General features: G+C 40.5%; 1 protein-coding gene across 3 annotated transcripts in view; it reads right to left on the reverse strand.

Moving 5' to 3' along the window:
* Positions 1-892: 892 nt before the first annotated feature.
* rnf121 (ring finger protein 121) overlaps positions 893-15,782 on the reverse strand; it is a 102,455-nt gene continuing 87,565 nt past the window's right edge. The window contains exons 5-8 of one of the 3 annotated variants that reach the window (XM_058757317.1): positions 12,954-13,074; positions 7,446-7,579; positions 6,647-6,748; positions 893-2,564 (exon numbers count right to left, since the gene is read on the reverse strand). In XM_058757317.1, the coding sequence (XP_058613300.1) occupies positions 2,444-2,564; positions 6,647-6,748; positions 7,446-7,579; positions 12,954-13,074 (478 nt within the window). In that variant the 3' untranslated portion in view covers positions 893-2,443. The remainder of the gene's footprint in view (positions 2,565-6,646; positions 6,749-7,445; positions 7,580-12,953; positions 13,075-15,782) is intronic. The other 2 variants (XM_058757318.1, XM_058757316.1) reach the window with 2 other exon arrangements.

The raw sequence follows: 15,782 nt of genomic DNA on the forward strand, positions 1-15,782 counted from the left end.
CACTGCAGCCCTCCACCAGTCGGGGCTTTATGGCAGAGTGGCCTGACGGAAGCCTCTCCTCGGTGCAAGACACATGAAAGCCTGCATGGAGTTTGCTAAAAAACACCTGTATAAGATTCTCTGGTCTGATGAGACCAAGATAGAACTTTTTGGCCTTAATTCTAAGCGGTATGTGTGGAGAAAACCAGGCACTGCTCATCACCTGTCCAATACAGTCCCAACAGTGAAGCATGGTGGTGGCAGCATCATGCTGTGGGGGTGTTTTTCAGCTGCAGGGACAGGACGACTGGTTGCAATCGAGGGAAAGATGAATGCGGCCAAGTACAGGAATATCCTGGACGAAAACCTTCTCCAGAGTGCTCAGGACCTCAGACTGGGCCGAAGGTTTACCTTCCAACAAGACAATGACCCTAAGCACACAGCTAAAATAACGAAGGAGTGGCTTCACAACAACTCCGTGACTGTTCTTGAATGGCCCAGCCAGAGGCCTGACATAAACACAATTGAGCATCTCTGGAGAGACCTAAAAATGGCTGTCCACCAACGTTTACCATCCAACCTGACAGAACTGGAGAGGATCTGCAAGGAGGAATGGCAGAGGATCCCCAAATCCAGGTGTGAAAAACTTGTTGCATCTTTCCCAAAAAGACTCATGGCTGTATTAGATCAAAAGGGTGCTTGTAATAAATACTGAGCAAAGGGTCTGAATACTTAGGACCATGTGATATTTCAGTTTTTCTTTTTTAATAAATCTGCAAAAATGTCAACAATTCTGTGTTTTTCTGTCAATATGGGGTGCTGTGTGTACATTAATGAGGAAAAAAATGAACTTAAATGATTTTAGCAAATGGCTGCGATATAACAAAGAGTGAAAAATTTAAGGGGGTCTGAATACTTTCACTGTATATATAAAATCAATCAACATTATTAATCCATGTTTATAAAGTCTTTCATATAACCTTTCGCTTATGTTGTCACTGGGGACTACTCACAATAGAGAGTGCAATACATTTAATAATAATAAAATTTAAAAAACCCACAAAAACTGTGGAGAACCATTTAAATAAATACACATACACCGATGAAGGCTTTCTTTGTCCTTCAAATTACTAGCATGTCTGAAATTAAGCATCCTGAAGTAGTGGAGCCCGGATTTTAAATATGGACCTTTTTTTTTTAAACACATTAAGTACATTAAATATATTACTTAGAATTAACATACATTATTTTTTCTTTATAAAAAAAATCTTCTAGAGATCAGAGGTCTCATGTATAAAACTGTAGATTGTATCCTAAGAGTGTACAGCACAAATTTTGAAGTAAAACCATATGTGCACCATATGTATGTGACAAATTCCCTTTGTCAAACCCAGTCTGAGGAAGATTGTGCATAAATGTTTTTCCACCCTGTCACCTCCCAAAAATAACCCATCGATGTTATACTGCTAAGTTCAACGCTACACGATAATATGGACTGTAAATGCCATCTGTGCCAACATACTACATTCTCCTACTCCGTATCCTTGTCTTGTCTAAGAAGAAAAAAATATCTAAACATCCGTAAAACAAAATACATTTGCCGGAGAAGGAAACTTGTACAGGATACTGCATATTTGCAGAAGTATATTATTTTCATTCATTCCCACTGGCAAAAAAGTTAATTTGTTTCAGGCATAAATACATTTATGCAATTCAGACAACAGGAGGAGTTGACATTACGGTACTTGCCTGCACACACCACCACCAACAGCATATCTGTGTGTGGCAGTGGTTATATAGTACTGTGTTATCAGACCTACTGAAACTGGGCAAAGGACCATTTGACCACCTAACAAGTCTGGCAGTGTCTGTCATTATACTGTCTGTCTATAATGCTAATCATTGTGAAGTGTGCATTGTTGATCATTATTACTTCTGGATAACAATTTCATGATTCATAATTTTAAGTGCTCAACTCCATTCACAAGAGTGGCTTAAATATTCAATAATTTTCTAAATGCATATGAAATTAAATCATTATTTTTTTTCTTTCTTTACTTTGCTCACACTAATAAAAGTGTGCATGTGCACAGTAGCTGCACATGGAGAACACATTTATGCCATTTTTTTATTTTTATAAAACCAAATGTGCATTTGGGAAATCGTGCACTCAAATTTCAAAGATCATATTGGACATTCAATATGCAACATTTATACATTACACTACTGATGTATATATAACTCAAGGTCCAAACTTCAAATAGTCCATAAACAAATGTCTGACAAGAAAAATGTCAACGAAAACATCCAACATCAGACTGCTCATAGAATTTCATTTGAAGACATATTACCACAGCAAAACACATTAGCATCAGTCATTGAAAAAGTGTCCCTGTGTCAGTGAAACCAAAGATGTATTCCCCGCAGATTGAGTCAAGAATGCCCGTCCTCTATGCTGGTGCTATTACTCCAAACCCAGAATGTAATTAATGCCTTGTACCAGTCCAATGATAATAGGCTGCCAGGCCACAAGGTAGCGCAGCCAGTCCAGTAGCTGTCCGTACATGACATGGGGTCTTTCCCATCTAAGGACTGAGTTAAGAAGCTAAATTATTTATATTTATAAAAAAACAAAAAATAAAAAAAAAACACTGAAGTAAGATGCACTGAAGAAAGAAAACATGCAGGTTATAACACTTTAGTAGTCATGTTTTGTATTTGTTAGTGTTTGTATTAATAATATTTTTCATTTATCAATGAAGTATATGTCAGCACATAGAAACCCATAGAAAATGTCCAAAAGTGATCCAAATCAGTGAATGTCACCTCTCTTAAACAGAATGATTTTTTCCCCCCACAAAATCTGACACCCTAAACCTCACTTTTAACCATGGGTACTTAAAAAAAAAAAAAAAAAAAAAAACTCAGGCCTCAGGCGTTGTCCTGATCTACTGAACAGGAAGATGAGGGCGCAAAGTCTCACCATTGCCAGACAACTCCCCAAATGGCCTCTGTTATGCCCCCAAGAACTCGGTTTGGTTCCGGGTGCCGGTGACAGTATGTTTGTCACAAAAACTGTTGTGAATACTGGGCCCATTTTAAAAGTACAAACAGCCGCTGTTATAGTGGGACAAATAAAACAAATATTTTTAAAAAGAGAGCAAATTTCCTCTTCCACTTATCATGAGTGTCAAGTCCCTTCACAGCGACCCACCACCCGAACCAATCCAAGCCATGAAGTAAAATGAGGTTACTTCACTTCAGTTCGCTCGAAGACCCCCTCAATGTCCCCTCAGAGGAGTGGATGCTTCACCCACAAATGGTTCAGAAAATCTAGGAGATCTTTGGCAAGGCAGAGGTCGACCTCTTTGCATCAAGACAATTATTTTAGCCCAATTTATTTTTTGAAGAGCGAGGACGCATTGGCCCACGACTGGCCCAACCTCCTCTTGTATGCTTTTCCCCTGATCGTTCTGATCCCTCAGGTAATCAGGCAAATCAGGGAACACAGACACAGGGTCCTTCTAGTTGCCCTACTCTGGAGGAACCAGCTTTGGTTTTCGGAGCTGTCTCAGCTGCTGATAGCAGCTCCATGGCCCATTCCCCTGAGGCAGGACCTTCTCTCTCAGGCGAACAGGACCATTTGGCACCTCCAGCCCAAGCCGTGGGCTCTGCACCCTCGACGGGAATCAGCACATCTTCATGAGAGTATCCCAAATACTATATCACAGGCTAGAGCCCTGTCTACGAGACGCCTCTATGCCCAAAGACTGAGTTTCCTGAGACATATCGGTGATATTGTCCTTCCTACAAGAGCTGTTGGATAAGGGCCATTCCCCTTCCATGCTCAAGGTCTGTGTGGCAGCTATAATAGCTTTCCATGCTCCTTTAGCCGGACAGTCTGTGGGCCGGAACAGCTTAGTTGTTTCATTTTCTGAGGGGATCCAGGAGGCTCAATCTGCCTCGGCCCCCCACGGTCCTGAGAGCCCTCAAGGGTTTCCCTTTTGAGCCACTACAGTCTGCAGACTTAAAAACCCTGTTGTTGAAAATCGCCCTGCTACTGGCATTAGCATCGGTTAAATGAGTAGGTGACTTGCAGGCGCTCTCGGTAAGCCCTGCCTGTATTGAGTTTTGGCCTAGCGGCTCCAAAGTCGTCCTAAAGCCTAGGCATGGATATGTCCCTAAAGCGCTTTACACCCCGTTTAGAGCACAGGTTATCACTCTCTCTGTGCTTCCTCCTTTGGTGGAGGACCTGGAGCTTAACCTTCTCTGCCCTAAGAGGGCACTGGGAATTTACATTGAGCATTCCACCCTGTTCAGGCAGTCGGAACAACTCTTTGTATGCATTGGTGGCCGCACCAAAGGGTCTCCGGTCACAAAGCAGAGAATTTCTCAATGGTTAGTTGATGCTATTGCGCTAACATACTCCTCCCTGGGCCTGCAATGCCACATAGGAGTTAGAGCCCATTCCACTTGGGGCGTGGCCTCGTCTTGGGAGTGGTCTAGCTGTGCATCCATAACAGACATTTGTGTGGCAGCTGGCTGGGCCTCGCTGTCCACCTTCGCCAGGTTCTATAACTTGGACTTTCCAGCCTTAAAGGCTCGGATTCTATCTGCTTAAAGGGGCACGCGCCTGCCTAAGGGCAGGTCTAATCCTTCAGGCATTTACCTGAATTCAGTATCGAAAGGGAACATACTGTTACTAGCGTAACCTTGGTTCCCTGAGATACAAGAACGAGTACTGCGTTGCTTGCCATGCTATGACGCTACACGACTCTGTGTCGTCACTTCTGTCGAATTTACCTGAGATCCTATGGTGTAATTCCCGCTTATATAGCCCAGATGGCCCTGCCCATTCAGTCAGGCTTCATCGCCATAGGCTCATGCAGCTCCGCTGGCGAGACATTGGTTTGTTTTTAATTTACTGCACGAACCAATGGCCGTGCAGTTACACTGCGTGATTGAAAAGTCTTCAGTCCTCAGAGAAAAAGGAGTTTTCCCCATAGCGTCTAGCGACGCAGTACTCGTTCCCGTATCTCAGGGAACCGAGGTTATGTTAGTAATCGAGCAAGTGGCATAGCACAGTCTTATAACGAATACCTTGCGTATGGTATCAGTGACATTCTCACAGAAACTGGAGCATGTGTGTGAAAAGGAATTATCCTAGACAATTATCTGGACAGAGTGTCATGCAATGTACTGAGCTTAAAGGGATAGTTCACCCAAAAATGAAAATTGTGTCATTAATTACTCACCCTCATGTTGTTCCAAACCCGTAAAACCTTCATTCATCTTCAGAACACAAATGAAGACATTTTTGATGAAATCCGAGAGCTTTCTGACCCTGCATAGCCAGCAACGCAACTGAAACGTTTTATGGCCCAAAAAGGTAGGAAGGGCATTGTTAAAATAGTCCATGTGACATCAGTGGTTCAACCGTAGCGTTATGAAGCTACAAGAATAGTTTTTGCACACAAAGAGAAAAAAAAAAAAAAAAAAAGACTTCTCTTCAGTGTCATTCTCTGCTGCCATTCATGTACTACGATGCACACATGTGGTGTTGCTGATGCAGGAGCCGGCGTTCTGATGAGAACCAGGATGCAATGCGCTGTGTTTACAGCAAAAGATGGACGCTGTACAAAAAGTCTTTGTAAACATGTCTGAATACTTTGACAGAGGATGACTTGCAAATTTTTGCCCAGCCTTATTTGAACTAGAATATAAAGACGATGAACTAAGAGAGATGGACATCTTACGTCAGAACGCCGGCTTCTGTGTCAGCAGCACCACATGTATATGTCTAGATACTCTCACGAATGGCAGTAGAGACTGGAAGAGAAGAAATTGGCCCTGCTCCAAATGACACACTTCATGTGCACTTTCAGTCTTGAGGACTTGCAGGCCGCTATGCACCCTCGATGTGCAGTTATGCTGAGCCCGCAAGCCTGCGAGCTACGCAGCCGACTTCTAAAGCAGTGTGACTTATGTCACGAAAGTGCAGATTTTTGTTTTCTTTGCGCACAAACTGTACTCTCGTAGCTTCATAACATTACGGTTGAACCACTGACGTCACACACACACACACACACACACACACACACACTATTTTAACAATGCCCTTACTACCTTTCTGGGCCATAAAACGTTTCAGTTGCAAGGGTCAGAAACCTATTTTAATTTGTGTTCCAAAGATGAGCAAAGGTCTTAGTAGTTTAGACCAAAATGAGGGTGAGTAAATGACAAATTTTATTTTTGGGTGAACTATCCCTTTTTTGGTTAAAATTAACTATCTATCTATATATATATATCTGTCCTTTAAATCTACTTCATAATCAGCTGAATCTATGACTTGGGGAAAAGGAGTTGTTACTGGCAGGTCCAGCTTATGAATCCCAAACCATTACTACTGCTGGCTCCTCTGATACATCTTGAGAAAATATGACATAACATACACAATAAGCTTGAACAGGAGAATAAAATTAAAATTTAGCCAATGTTTTTTTTTTCTGCTTAAAGCATTACAGGACTTAGAGTTTTTTAAATGCACAGACTCTATAAAGAATACAAATCTTGTAAAAAGCATTTATAATGTGTGAGATGAGTTACACATGTATATGCTAGAGTTGAATTGAACTGATTTGAGTGTTTTGAAGGTCAAAAAGGATACGGGTTACTGAACATCCTTTTAAGGTCAACTTTTTCTTTGCAGTATGGACATGTCTGCTTCTTACCCACAATGCACCAGCCACGTATGCAAAACTCATGGAATCTGAGAAAAAATAGGTTAAGGAGACAAACGTGTGCATCTAGTGTACGTGGCAGATGATGACAACTCTATTGTCTGTGTTTTCAAAAAAAGTTAGAAATGTTGTCATGTAATTTTACTAATATCAATGTAAACTTGAAAATGAATAAAACCTTAACAATAAGCATATAAATAAAATACATACAATCAATTCAAATTTGGTGACTCATTGTCTTATATATGCTTAGATAATGAGAAGATGGATGAAAAAGAATACAACAATAGTGGCATACACTTTACATAAAAGGTCTGTTGTTCAGAGGTTTAAAAGCTTGATACTCAGCCACAGCTTATTAATTATAAAGCATAACCTTTTCTGGTTTCAAAAAACTGTTCTGCAAATTATTTGTTTGCCATGGCAACACTTTATAGATATTTCTGAAACTAAGACAATGAGGTGGCATGAGGGTCCGACGTCCTCTAATGGGACCAGTGCTCACAACACCATAATTGGCAGGTCCACCATCTCCAGTGCACCTGTTGTTGCTTTCATTTTGTTGTTACTTTCAATGTCAAGCATTTTCAAGGACAATATTAAAAATTCAATTACATTTTAAACCTTGAAAACATAAGTTAAATCAAGCATTTTCCAAACTCTGTACAAACCCTGGAGCTTGCAGACATGACAAATGAATACAAATGTAAACACAGTAAAGGATACACATGATTGCACGACAGTCTGTATGTGTTCTCTATGATTCCTTCTTCACTCACATCCACAAGAATTGGCTGACCACAGACGGCACAGATGCTGTCTGACAGGTGCTTAGTGGGCATTCCAGATGCACTGTAATACTGAAACAACAGATCTGTACATCAGGTTGTCCTGACAAAGCAATTTATAACAGATGCAATAAAATATATTGATTATTTCTATAAAATAAATACAGATCAGTATTTTCAATGTCTTTATGAACTATAGTAGATGTGAAATTCAGACCTCTATGAACTAGAATACAGACTCCTCTCCTCTTTCCTGATTTGTGAGATGAATAAAAAGCCTTGTCCGCCCAGTATTTTTTCCATTTTTCGTGTTCTCTGTCCGATAAATGCATTTCTTGAAGAAATGCTATCTGTCATTGGAGTTGTCTCAGCTGACTGAGAATCTCTTTTCTTTTGATAGGGCTATGAAGGCCATTTCAATTATAACTTATTGCCTTACACGGACCTATTGACCTGGATATGATGCCAAGAATAAACCTGAAGGCATGAAAAGTCTGTAACACTTTATTTTAGGATCTCTTAACTAGTTGCTTATTAGCATGCATATTACCACATTAGCCATTTATTAGTACTAATTAAGCACATATTAATGCCTTATTCTACATGACCTTATTCTACATCCCTAATCCTACTCAATAACTAAACTTAACTACCTTACTAACTATTAATAAGCAGCCAATTATGAATTTATTGAGGGAAGTCATAGTTAATAGTGAATAAGTGTTCCCAATTCTAAAGTGTACCGAAAAGTCTAAGGAGAGTAGCAAGACATACGTGTACATAAAGGAGTATAGCTCTGTAAAGAAAAGAAAAGAAAAAAAAAAAAAGGGGGTGTAAATGGTAAAATATAATTTTACAAATCAAGAAAACTATATCAAACTAAAAGTTCCTAGCCTATATTTATCCATATTTAAAACGTAATAAACACTTTCTCACTTCCGCTGAACTAACAAATTTCTTTACAAATCCTCGTTTTGTGTTTTAATTCATGGCGTTTTTTGTTTTGTTCGCTCTCCGTGCTCGTCACTAATCACACAATGCCGATGTCCTACGTCATCTGCATGGATGGCTTCAGCATATGACAGTCAGCGGAAGTGAGAAAAAAAAGTGTTTATAACATTTGAAATATGGATATTTATCTTACAAAAATGAATGGATTCACTACAGTAGGCCTTTATTCACCCCCCAGAACGAGTGAGGCACGTTTTATTATGGACTTTATTATGCACTCTATTTCACGTCTTCTGAACTGTTGCCAAAAAAAAAACACCCGCTTACCCCATTGTAATGTTTTGAGGGGCCAGGACAATTTTTAATATAACTCCGATTGGATTCGTCTGAAAGAAGAAAGTCATATACACCTAGGATGCTTTGAGGGCGAGTAAAACAGGCTAATTTTCATTTTTGGGTGAACTAACCCTTTTAAGCAAAGATCATGTGCCATGAAGATATTTTGTAAATTTCCTACCGTAATATATAAAAACTTCAGAATCAGAAAGAGCTTTATTGCCAAGTATGTTTGCGCATACAAGGAATTTGTTTTAGTCACATAAGCTTCCAGTACACAGAGACAACACACAGACAATAAAAATAAGATAATTAAAAAAAAAAAAAAAAAATAAAAAAAAAAAAAAAAAAAACACAAATGTAAATATAAATAGACAAAAATGGAAAAATAAATAAATTGTATGTACAGTTGTGCTATAGATGATAGAATGGAATAGAATAGAATATAATAGAATGAGATGCAGGGATGTGCTAGGATGGAGGTGGTAACAAATAAATAAGGTTATTGCACATTTTTATTGCATAACGTGGGGAACATTTAACTGTTCATAAGGTAGATTGCCTGGGGGAAGAAACTGTTCTTGTGGCTGGCTGTCCTGGTCTTTGGGGCTCTGTAGCGCCGGCCAGGTGGCAAAAGTTCAAAAAGGGGATGACTTAGATGTGAGGGATCCAGAGTTGTTTTCTGAGCCCTTTCCCTCACTCTGGATGTATACAGTTCTTGGAGGGTGGGCAGGGGAGCACCAATAATCCTTTCAGCAGTCCGAACCGTTCTCTGTAGTCTTCTGATGTCTGATTTTATAGCTGAACCAAACCAGACAGTTATTGATGTACACAGAACAAACTTGCAGCTCCTATGGCAAGTTAAACTTCCTCAGCTGGAGAAGGAAGTACAACCTTTGTTGGGCCTTCTTTTACAATGGAATCGATGTGAGTGTCCCACTTCAGTTCCTGAGAGATGATGGATCCCAGGACCTTGTTTTGAGCGTGTTCAAAACATCACCAGGTTGTTAAGACAACACTACAGTCATCGGTCTCATCCAGGACGGCGACGAGTCTGCTTACAGACAGGAGGTTGAGCAGCTGGCTGTCTAGTGCAGTCAACCTGGAGCTGAACACGCTCAAAACAGTGGAGATGATTATGGACCTCAGGAGGAACCCCCACTGCACTCTCCCCACTCACCATCAGAGACAGCACTGTGGCTGCAGTGGAGACATTCAAGTTCCTGGGATCCATCATCTCTCAGGAACTGAAGTGGGACACTCACATCGACTCCATTGTAAAAAAGGCCCAACAAAGGTTGTACTTCCTTCGCCAGCTGAGGAAGTTGAACCTGCCACAGGAGCTGCTGAAACAGTTCTACTCAGCCATCATCGAGTCTGTTCTGTGCACATCAATAACTGTCTGGTTTGGTTCAGCTATAAAATCAGACATCAGAAGACTACAGAGAACGGTTCGGACTGCTGAAAGGATTATTGGTGCTCCCCTGCCCACTCTCCAAGAACTGTATACATCCAAAGTGAAGTGACTGCGAACTTCAGGAGCTTGACAGAGGGGTCTTTATAGGTGCAGTCGTTGGTGTACAGGGAAAAGAGCAGTGGGGAGAACATCCCTGAGGGGCACCAGTGTTGGTGGAGCGGCTGTTTGACACGAATTTCCCCTGTCTCACTAGCTGCTGCCTATCTGTCAAAAAGCTGGTGATCCACTGACAGATAGAGCTAGGGACAGAGAGCTGGGTTAATTTGGTCTGGAGGAGTGTTTCAATGATTGTGTTGAAGGCCGAACTGAAGTCCACAAACAGGATCCCCACATAAGTCCCTGATTTGTCCAGATGCTGCAGGATATAATGCAGTCCCATGTTGACTGCATCATCCACCGACCTGTTTGCTTGGTAAGCAAGCTGCAGGGGGTCCAGTAAGGGTCCAGTGATGTCCTTCAGATAAGCCAGAACCAGTTTTTCGAATGACTTCATGATGACAGACGTTAGTGCCACAGGTCTGTAGTCGTTAAGTCCTGTTATCTTGGGTTTCTTTGGGACGGGGATGATGGTGGAGCGTTTGAAGCGGGAAGGGACTTCACACAACTCCAGAGATCTATTGAAGATCTTTGAAAAGATGGGGGCCAGCTGGCCAGCACAGGTTTTCAGACAGGCTGGTGTCACACCGTCTGGGCCTGGTGCCTTTCTTTTTTTGTTCTTTCTGAAGACCTGGCGCACATCTTCTTCACTGACCTGAAGTGCAGGAGTGGGGGAGAGGGGGGTTACAGGAGGTGTTAGCGGTTGTGTAGAGATGGTCAGGACGGGTGTGGGGGGTTTCAAATCTACAATAAAACTCATTCAGGTCCTCTAGCAAAGCTCCCACCATATCACCCTGCAGCCCAAGACTGGTTGCCCACTGAAGCTAAGCAGGGTTGAGCCTAGGAGAAAACTAGGTTGCTGCTGGAACAGGTGTTAGTGAGGCCAGCAGGGGGTGCTCACCCTGTGGTCTGTGTGGGTCCTAACGCCCCAGTATAGTGACGGGGACACTATACTGTAAAAAAGCACCGTCTTTCGGATGAGACGTTAAACCGAGGTCCTGACTCTCTGTGGTCATTAAAAATCCTGTGACACTCATCGTAAAGAGTAGGGGTGTAACCACTGGCCAGATTCCCTCCACTGGCCCTTGTCAATCATGGCTTCCCAATAATCCCCATCCACTTGATTGGCTCTATGACACTCTCTCCTCTCCACCTGTAGCTGGTGTGTGGTGAGCGCACTGGCGCCGTTGTCCTGTGGCTGCCGTCGCATCATCTAAGTGGATGCTGCACACTGGTGGTGGTTGAGGAGAGCCCCCCCCACATAATTGTAAAGCGCTTTGGGTGTATTGCAATACACAATATTGAAATACACCCAACACTTAATTTCTAGCGACTGAAAGTTAAAAATTAAGTGGGGACACTTAATTTCTAGCGATTATCGCCGATTTGATTGCACAGATAATATTTAAACTAAACTGAGCTAGACAATGACATCTCTGAATTCAATAATGAAATGCCTTTAACTGAAAATTGAGTGTTTAATCTTATTATACATTACTGACACTCTATCCTCTAATTTGATACTGTTAAGTGCTTTGACACAATCTGTATTGTTAAAAGCGCTATATAAATAAAGGTGACTTGACTTGACAATAAAGCGCTATATAAATGCCCCATTCATTCATTCATTCACGGCGAATAGAATGGCTTACAGTTAATGAAGAGCGCTTCTAGATCAGGACAGCACATCTTCTTTAACACTGTTACATCTATACACCACCTCTCATTGATGTAGATGCATGTCCCACTGCCATGTGATTTCCCTGTTGATTCTGCATCATGGTCCAATCTAAGCAGCTGAAAGCCTGGCAGACATAACGTGCTGTCTGGAATGGTGTCATTCAGCCAAGTTTCCGTGAAACACAGTGCAGCAGAGTGTGAGAAATCCTTATTTGTCTGGGAGAGCAGAAGTAGTTTGTCCGTTTTATTGGGTAGAGAGTGGAGATTTGCCAGATGGATGCTAGGCAATGACGTTCAAAATCCGCGCTGTCTGAGCTTCACGAGCGCGCCGGCTCTCTTTCCCCATCTGCGCGCCCTGAAGCGTCTGATCAGCGCCGCTGCTCCGCCAACTAAACTGAATTCCGTTCAGCAAAACGTCCGAATAATCGGAAACCGGTAGGAGATTTTGTGGTGTGTTCTGCCAAATGTTCAGCAGTTCATCCCTGGTGAAACTGATCGTGTTTGAAAAACAAAAAACAGGAAAAATGTACAAAAACACCAAAACAACTGAAGAGCAAAGCACCGTGGCTGCCGTGTACGGCGCCATCTTGTTTTACTTTTTAATATGCATTGCTAGGGACTTTATTTGGACAATTTTAAAAGATTATTTTCTCAATATTTTGATTTTTTTTTTTTTTGCACCCTCAGATTCCAGATATTTTGAGTTGCATCTCGGCCAAATATTGTCCTATCCTAACAAATCATACATCAATGGAAAGTTTATTTTGATGATGTATAAAATCTCAGTTTCGAAAAATTTACACTTAAGACTGGTTTTGTGGTCCAGGGTCACGTGTTATAGGAAAAAGGTATACAGTACGTAGGTAAAAGCAAATGTAATGTTTATCCATTGATTTAAGCTCTTACCCCAACTGTAGATGCCATAAAATCAGCACACATCTCTGCAAAATCTCGACCGAGTACACCATAGTACAGGCCATAAAAGAGAAGCGAAACGCCAAAATCCATAGCATCTTCTGGCTTTATTCTGAAAACACAGAGAGGTGACATACGACTTGACTTAAATGATCTGTAAGGGAAACAGGTCAATTTAGCTCAAAGGGAATCACTTTATAGGGAATTTGGATATAAATCACTGTTTTACGGCTAATCACCGAGTCGGCCAGTGATTCACTGAACGAGCCGTACATCATTAACTCTGCAATGGATATTAAAATCCAAAATATAGTGAAAACACTATTTAATAGCTAGTTTAAGACATTAACATGTAAGCACAAAACACAAGATAGTTCTCTTTTCAATATAAATAAGACTTTATTGGATAAATCTAAGACATGTGTGTTTATGTGTTAGATTAGTTTACATTCACACAAGTTGCAGAAAGAGAAAGTGAGGAAAGGATGAGTTTAAGAGAATGAAAATGTGAAATCCCAAGTTTATAGCAATGTGTGCTATTGCATAAACCTGAACAACCAATCACTTATTTAACCCTCGCATTGAGTTTCTCAATGAGGCTAAAATTTATATTAAATGCACCAGCTCAGCTAAAATCTGGAGTTTGTACTTGCGTTGCCTTTGTGTTAAGGGATTCCCTTTTGTTGTCGTCTTTGCAGAAAAGGGGGTTTCCCGAGGTTGCTGATTGTCTGGAAGTTCAGTAGTCGTTGAAGAGTCTTGGGCGTTGGCTGACGAATGGTTTCGGAGTCAGTTGCTGGTTGAAGTTTTGAGGCGCTCACAGACTCGGGTTGAACTTGTAGACCAGGCGTGGCGGCAAAAACTTAACTCACAACACGAATCTCAACGGAAAGAAAAGAAACTAAGGTTAAAGAATAAAAAAAATGTAATGAGAGTAGATGGTTTTTCTTCTCATCGTGGCTAAGTAGCAGCTGGCATGTAAGCCAGAGCACGCTCTCAGAGCGCTAAAAAGGCAGCATCAAAACGTGGTGGCAAAAGGCAAGAAAAGCCAAAACGCAAAAAAGCATGGTTTGATGGTGTCCTGAGTTTTTAACTGGGCTTTTGGACACATTCCAAAATGGTGTGTTGACCAATTAGATATTGTCTTAGCTCGGGGTGTTGCTCTGTTTCTCCTCCCAATCCATAAATCAACATGTTATTTTATTAGTCTCATGGTCCGAATTTTCCCACTCTTGCAGAGTATAATTTTGGACATGATTTCTATAACCAGAATGAGATAAATTTGACAAAGAATTGATTGGAAGAAACATTTGAAGCGAGAATTTGCACGTGCATCTCTTCGACCATCAGTCTTGGTTACTTGCACCAAGTTTAACAATCTCCTTCTTGAGTTGGGATTATCAATGTATTCTTTTGTGTTCATGTTGTAAATTGTTCTGTGAAAGAGGCTTTTTGGTAAGGCTTGCTTCAGACAGGCTGGTGCTAGGGTATCGTGGACAGATTCATGACGAACATCCTGTTGTCTCTGGCCTCTTTGTGGAATTCCAGCTCCTCATGTTTTGATGTTCTGATCGAATCTTAAATTGTCTGATTCGCTCTGATATGCTACAGATCACATCTATGCAGTTGACAACAAGTTTAAGGCTGGGTGATATATTTTTGACACTGGTATATTATGTTGGGATCATTGTTTTTGTATGGGATTATATTTTGTCAGTGACATAAAATGAATCAACCTTGTGAATATATTTTTTATCACCATGGGGTGTTTTTATTTGAGAACATTCCAACAGATTTAAGAAGGGTTTCTTTCTTAAACTTGCAATAAAGTTGAAATGTTTAATTTAGTTCTAAATGATTCACGAGCTGTGTCCCAGACAGTACTTAATTCAATACAAAACAAGCAACTTATTATTTCACATACTATATAAGAAAGATGTGTGTGAGCTGGGGCACAAACCTAATTCAGCTATTTGTTTGTATCACTCAAAAGTCCAAGTGCAGTATTGTGCTCTGATGCAAACAAATTAATTACACAAGGCATTGCACATGCTTCAGTGTAATTATTTGTATACATATTTCTATTTATGTTCCATTTAGCCTTAAAAAAACCTTTACCATGGTAACCCAATTCCTGCCAAATATTTGTCTTACTATTACTACTAAAAAGATGTAATAGAATTTAAAATGTGTGTGTGTGTGTGTGTGTGTGTGTGTGTGTGAGAGAGAGAGAGAGAACAGTCTTTTCATCAAACAAACTGGTAAGCACAAATCGTATAAACTCTAATAATCCAAGAAACAAGGTAGTTAACAGGTAAGTAAAACACAAAAGAAGAGGTCCATAAACATCAAATCCAGACAAAGAATGACTGAAACTGCTGTGCTTTTGTACTATGATCATTGATTGAGTTTGGGTGATATTCATCAGTAGTATGGGGTGCGTGATCATGTGAGGGAGTGCAGAGGTGAGTGAGAGAGTGAATATATCTTGCAGAGTAGTGTTGTCACGGTACCAAAATTTCAGTATTCGGTACCGATATCAGTGAAAATCCACGGTTCTCGGTACAAATTTCAGTACCACATGCTAATTAAAAAACACACTATTTTTAATAATAAAGTCAAACAAAAATAAAATGTACAAAAATCAATGCCATTCTTTATACATATTTAAATTGGGTTTCAAGTTTTTCCGCAAGTAATAAAAGTATGAAAAACAGTAAACTGTAAAGTTTCACCCAAATTTAATTTGTCTTTTAATTAATTAAATTTAAACACTTTATTTTTTTGGTAAATAAAGGGGATTTACTATTAAAATTAAAATAT

This window comes from Onychostoma macrolepis, chromosome 21, assembly GCF_012432095.1.
Source record: "Onychostoma macrolepis isolate SWU-2019 chromosome 21, ASM1243209v1, whole genome shotgun sequence".
NCBI lineage: Eukaryota > Metazoa > Chordata > Actinopteri > Cypriniformes > Cyprinidae > Onychostoma > Onychostoma macrolepis.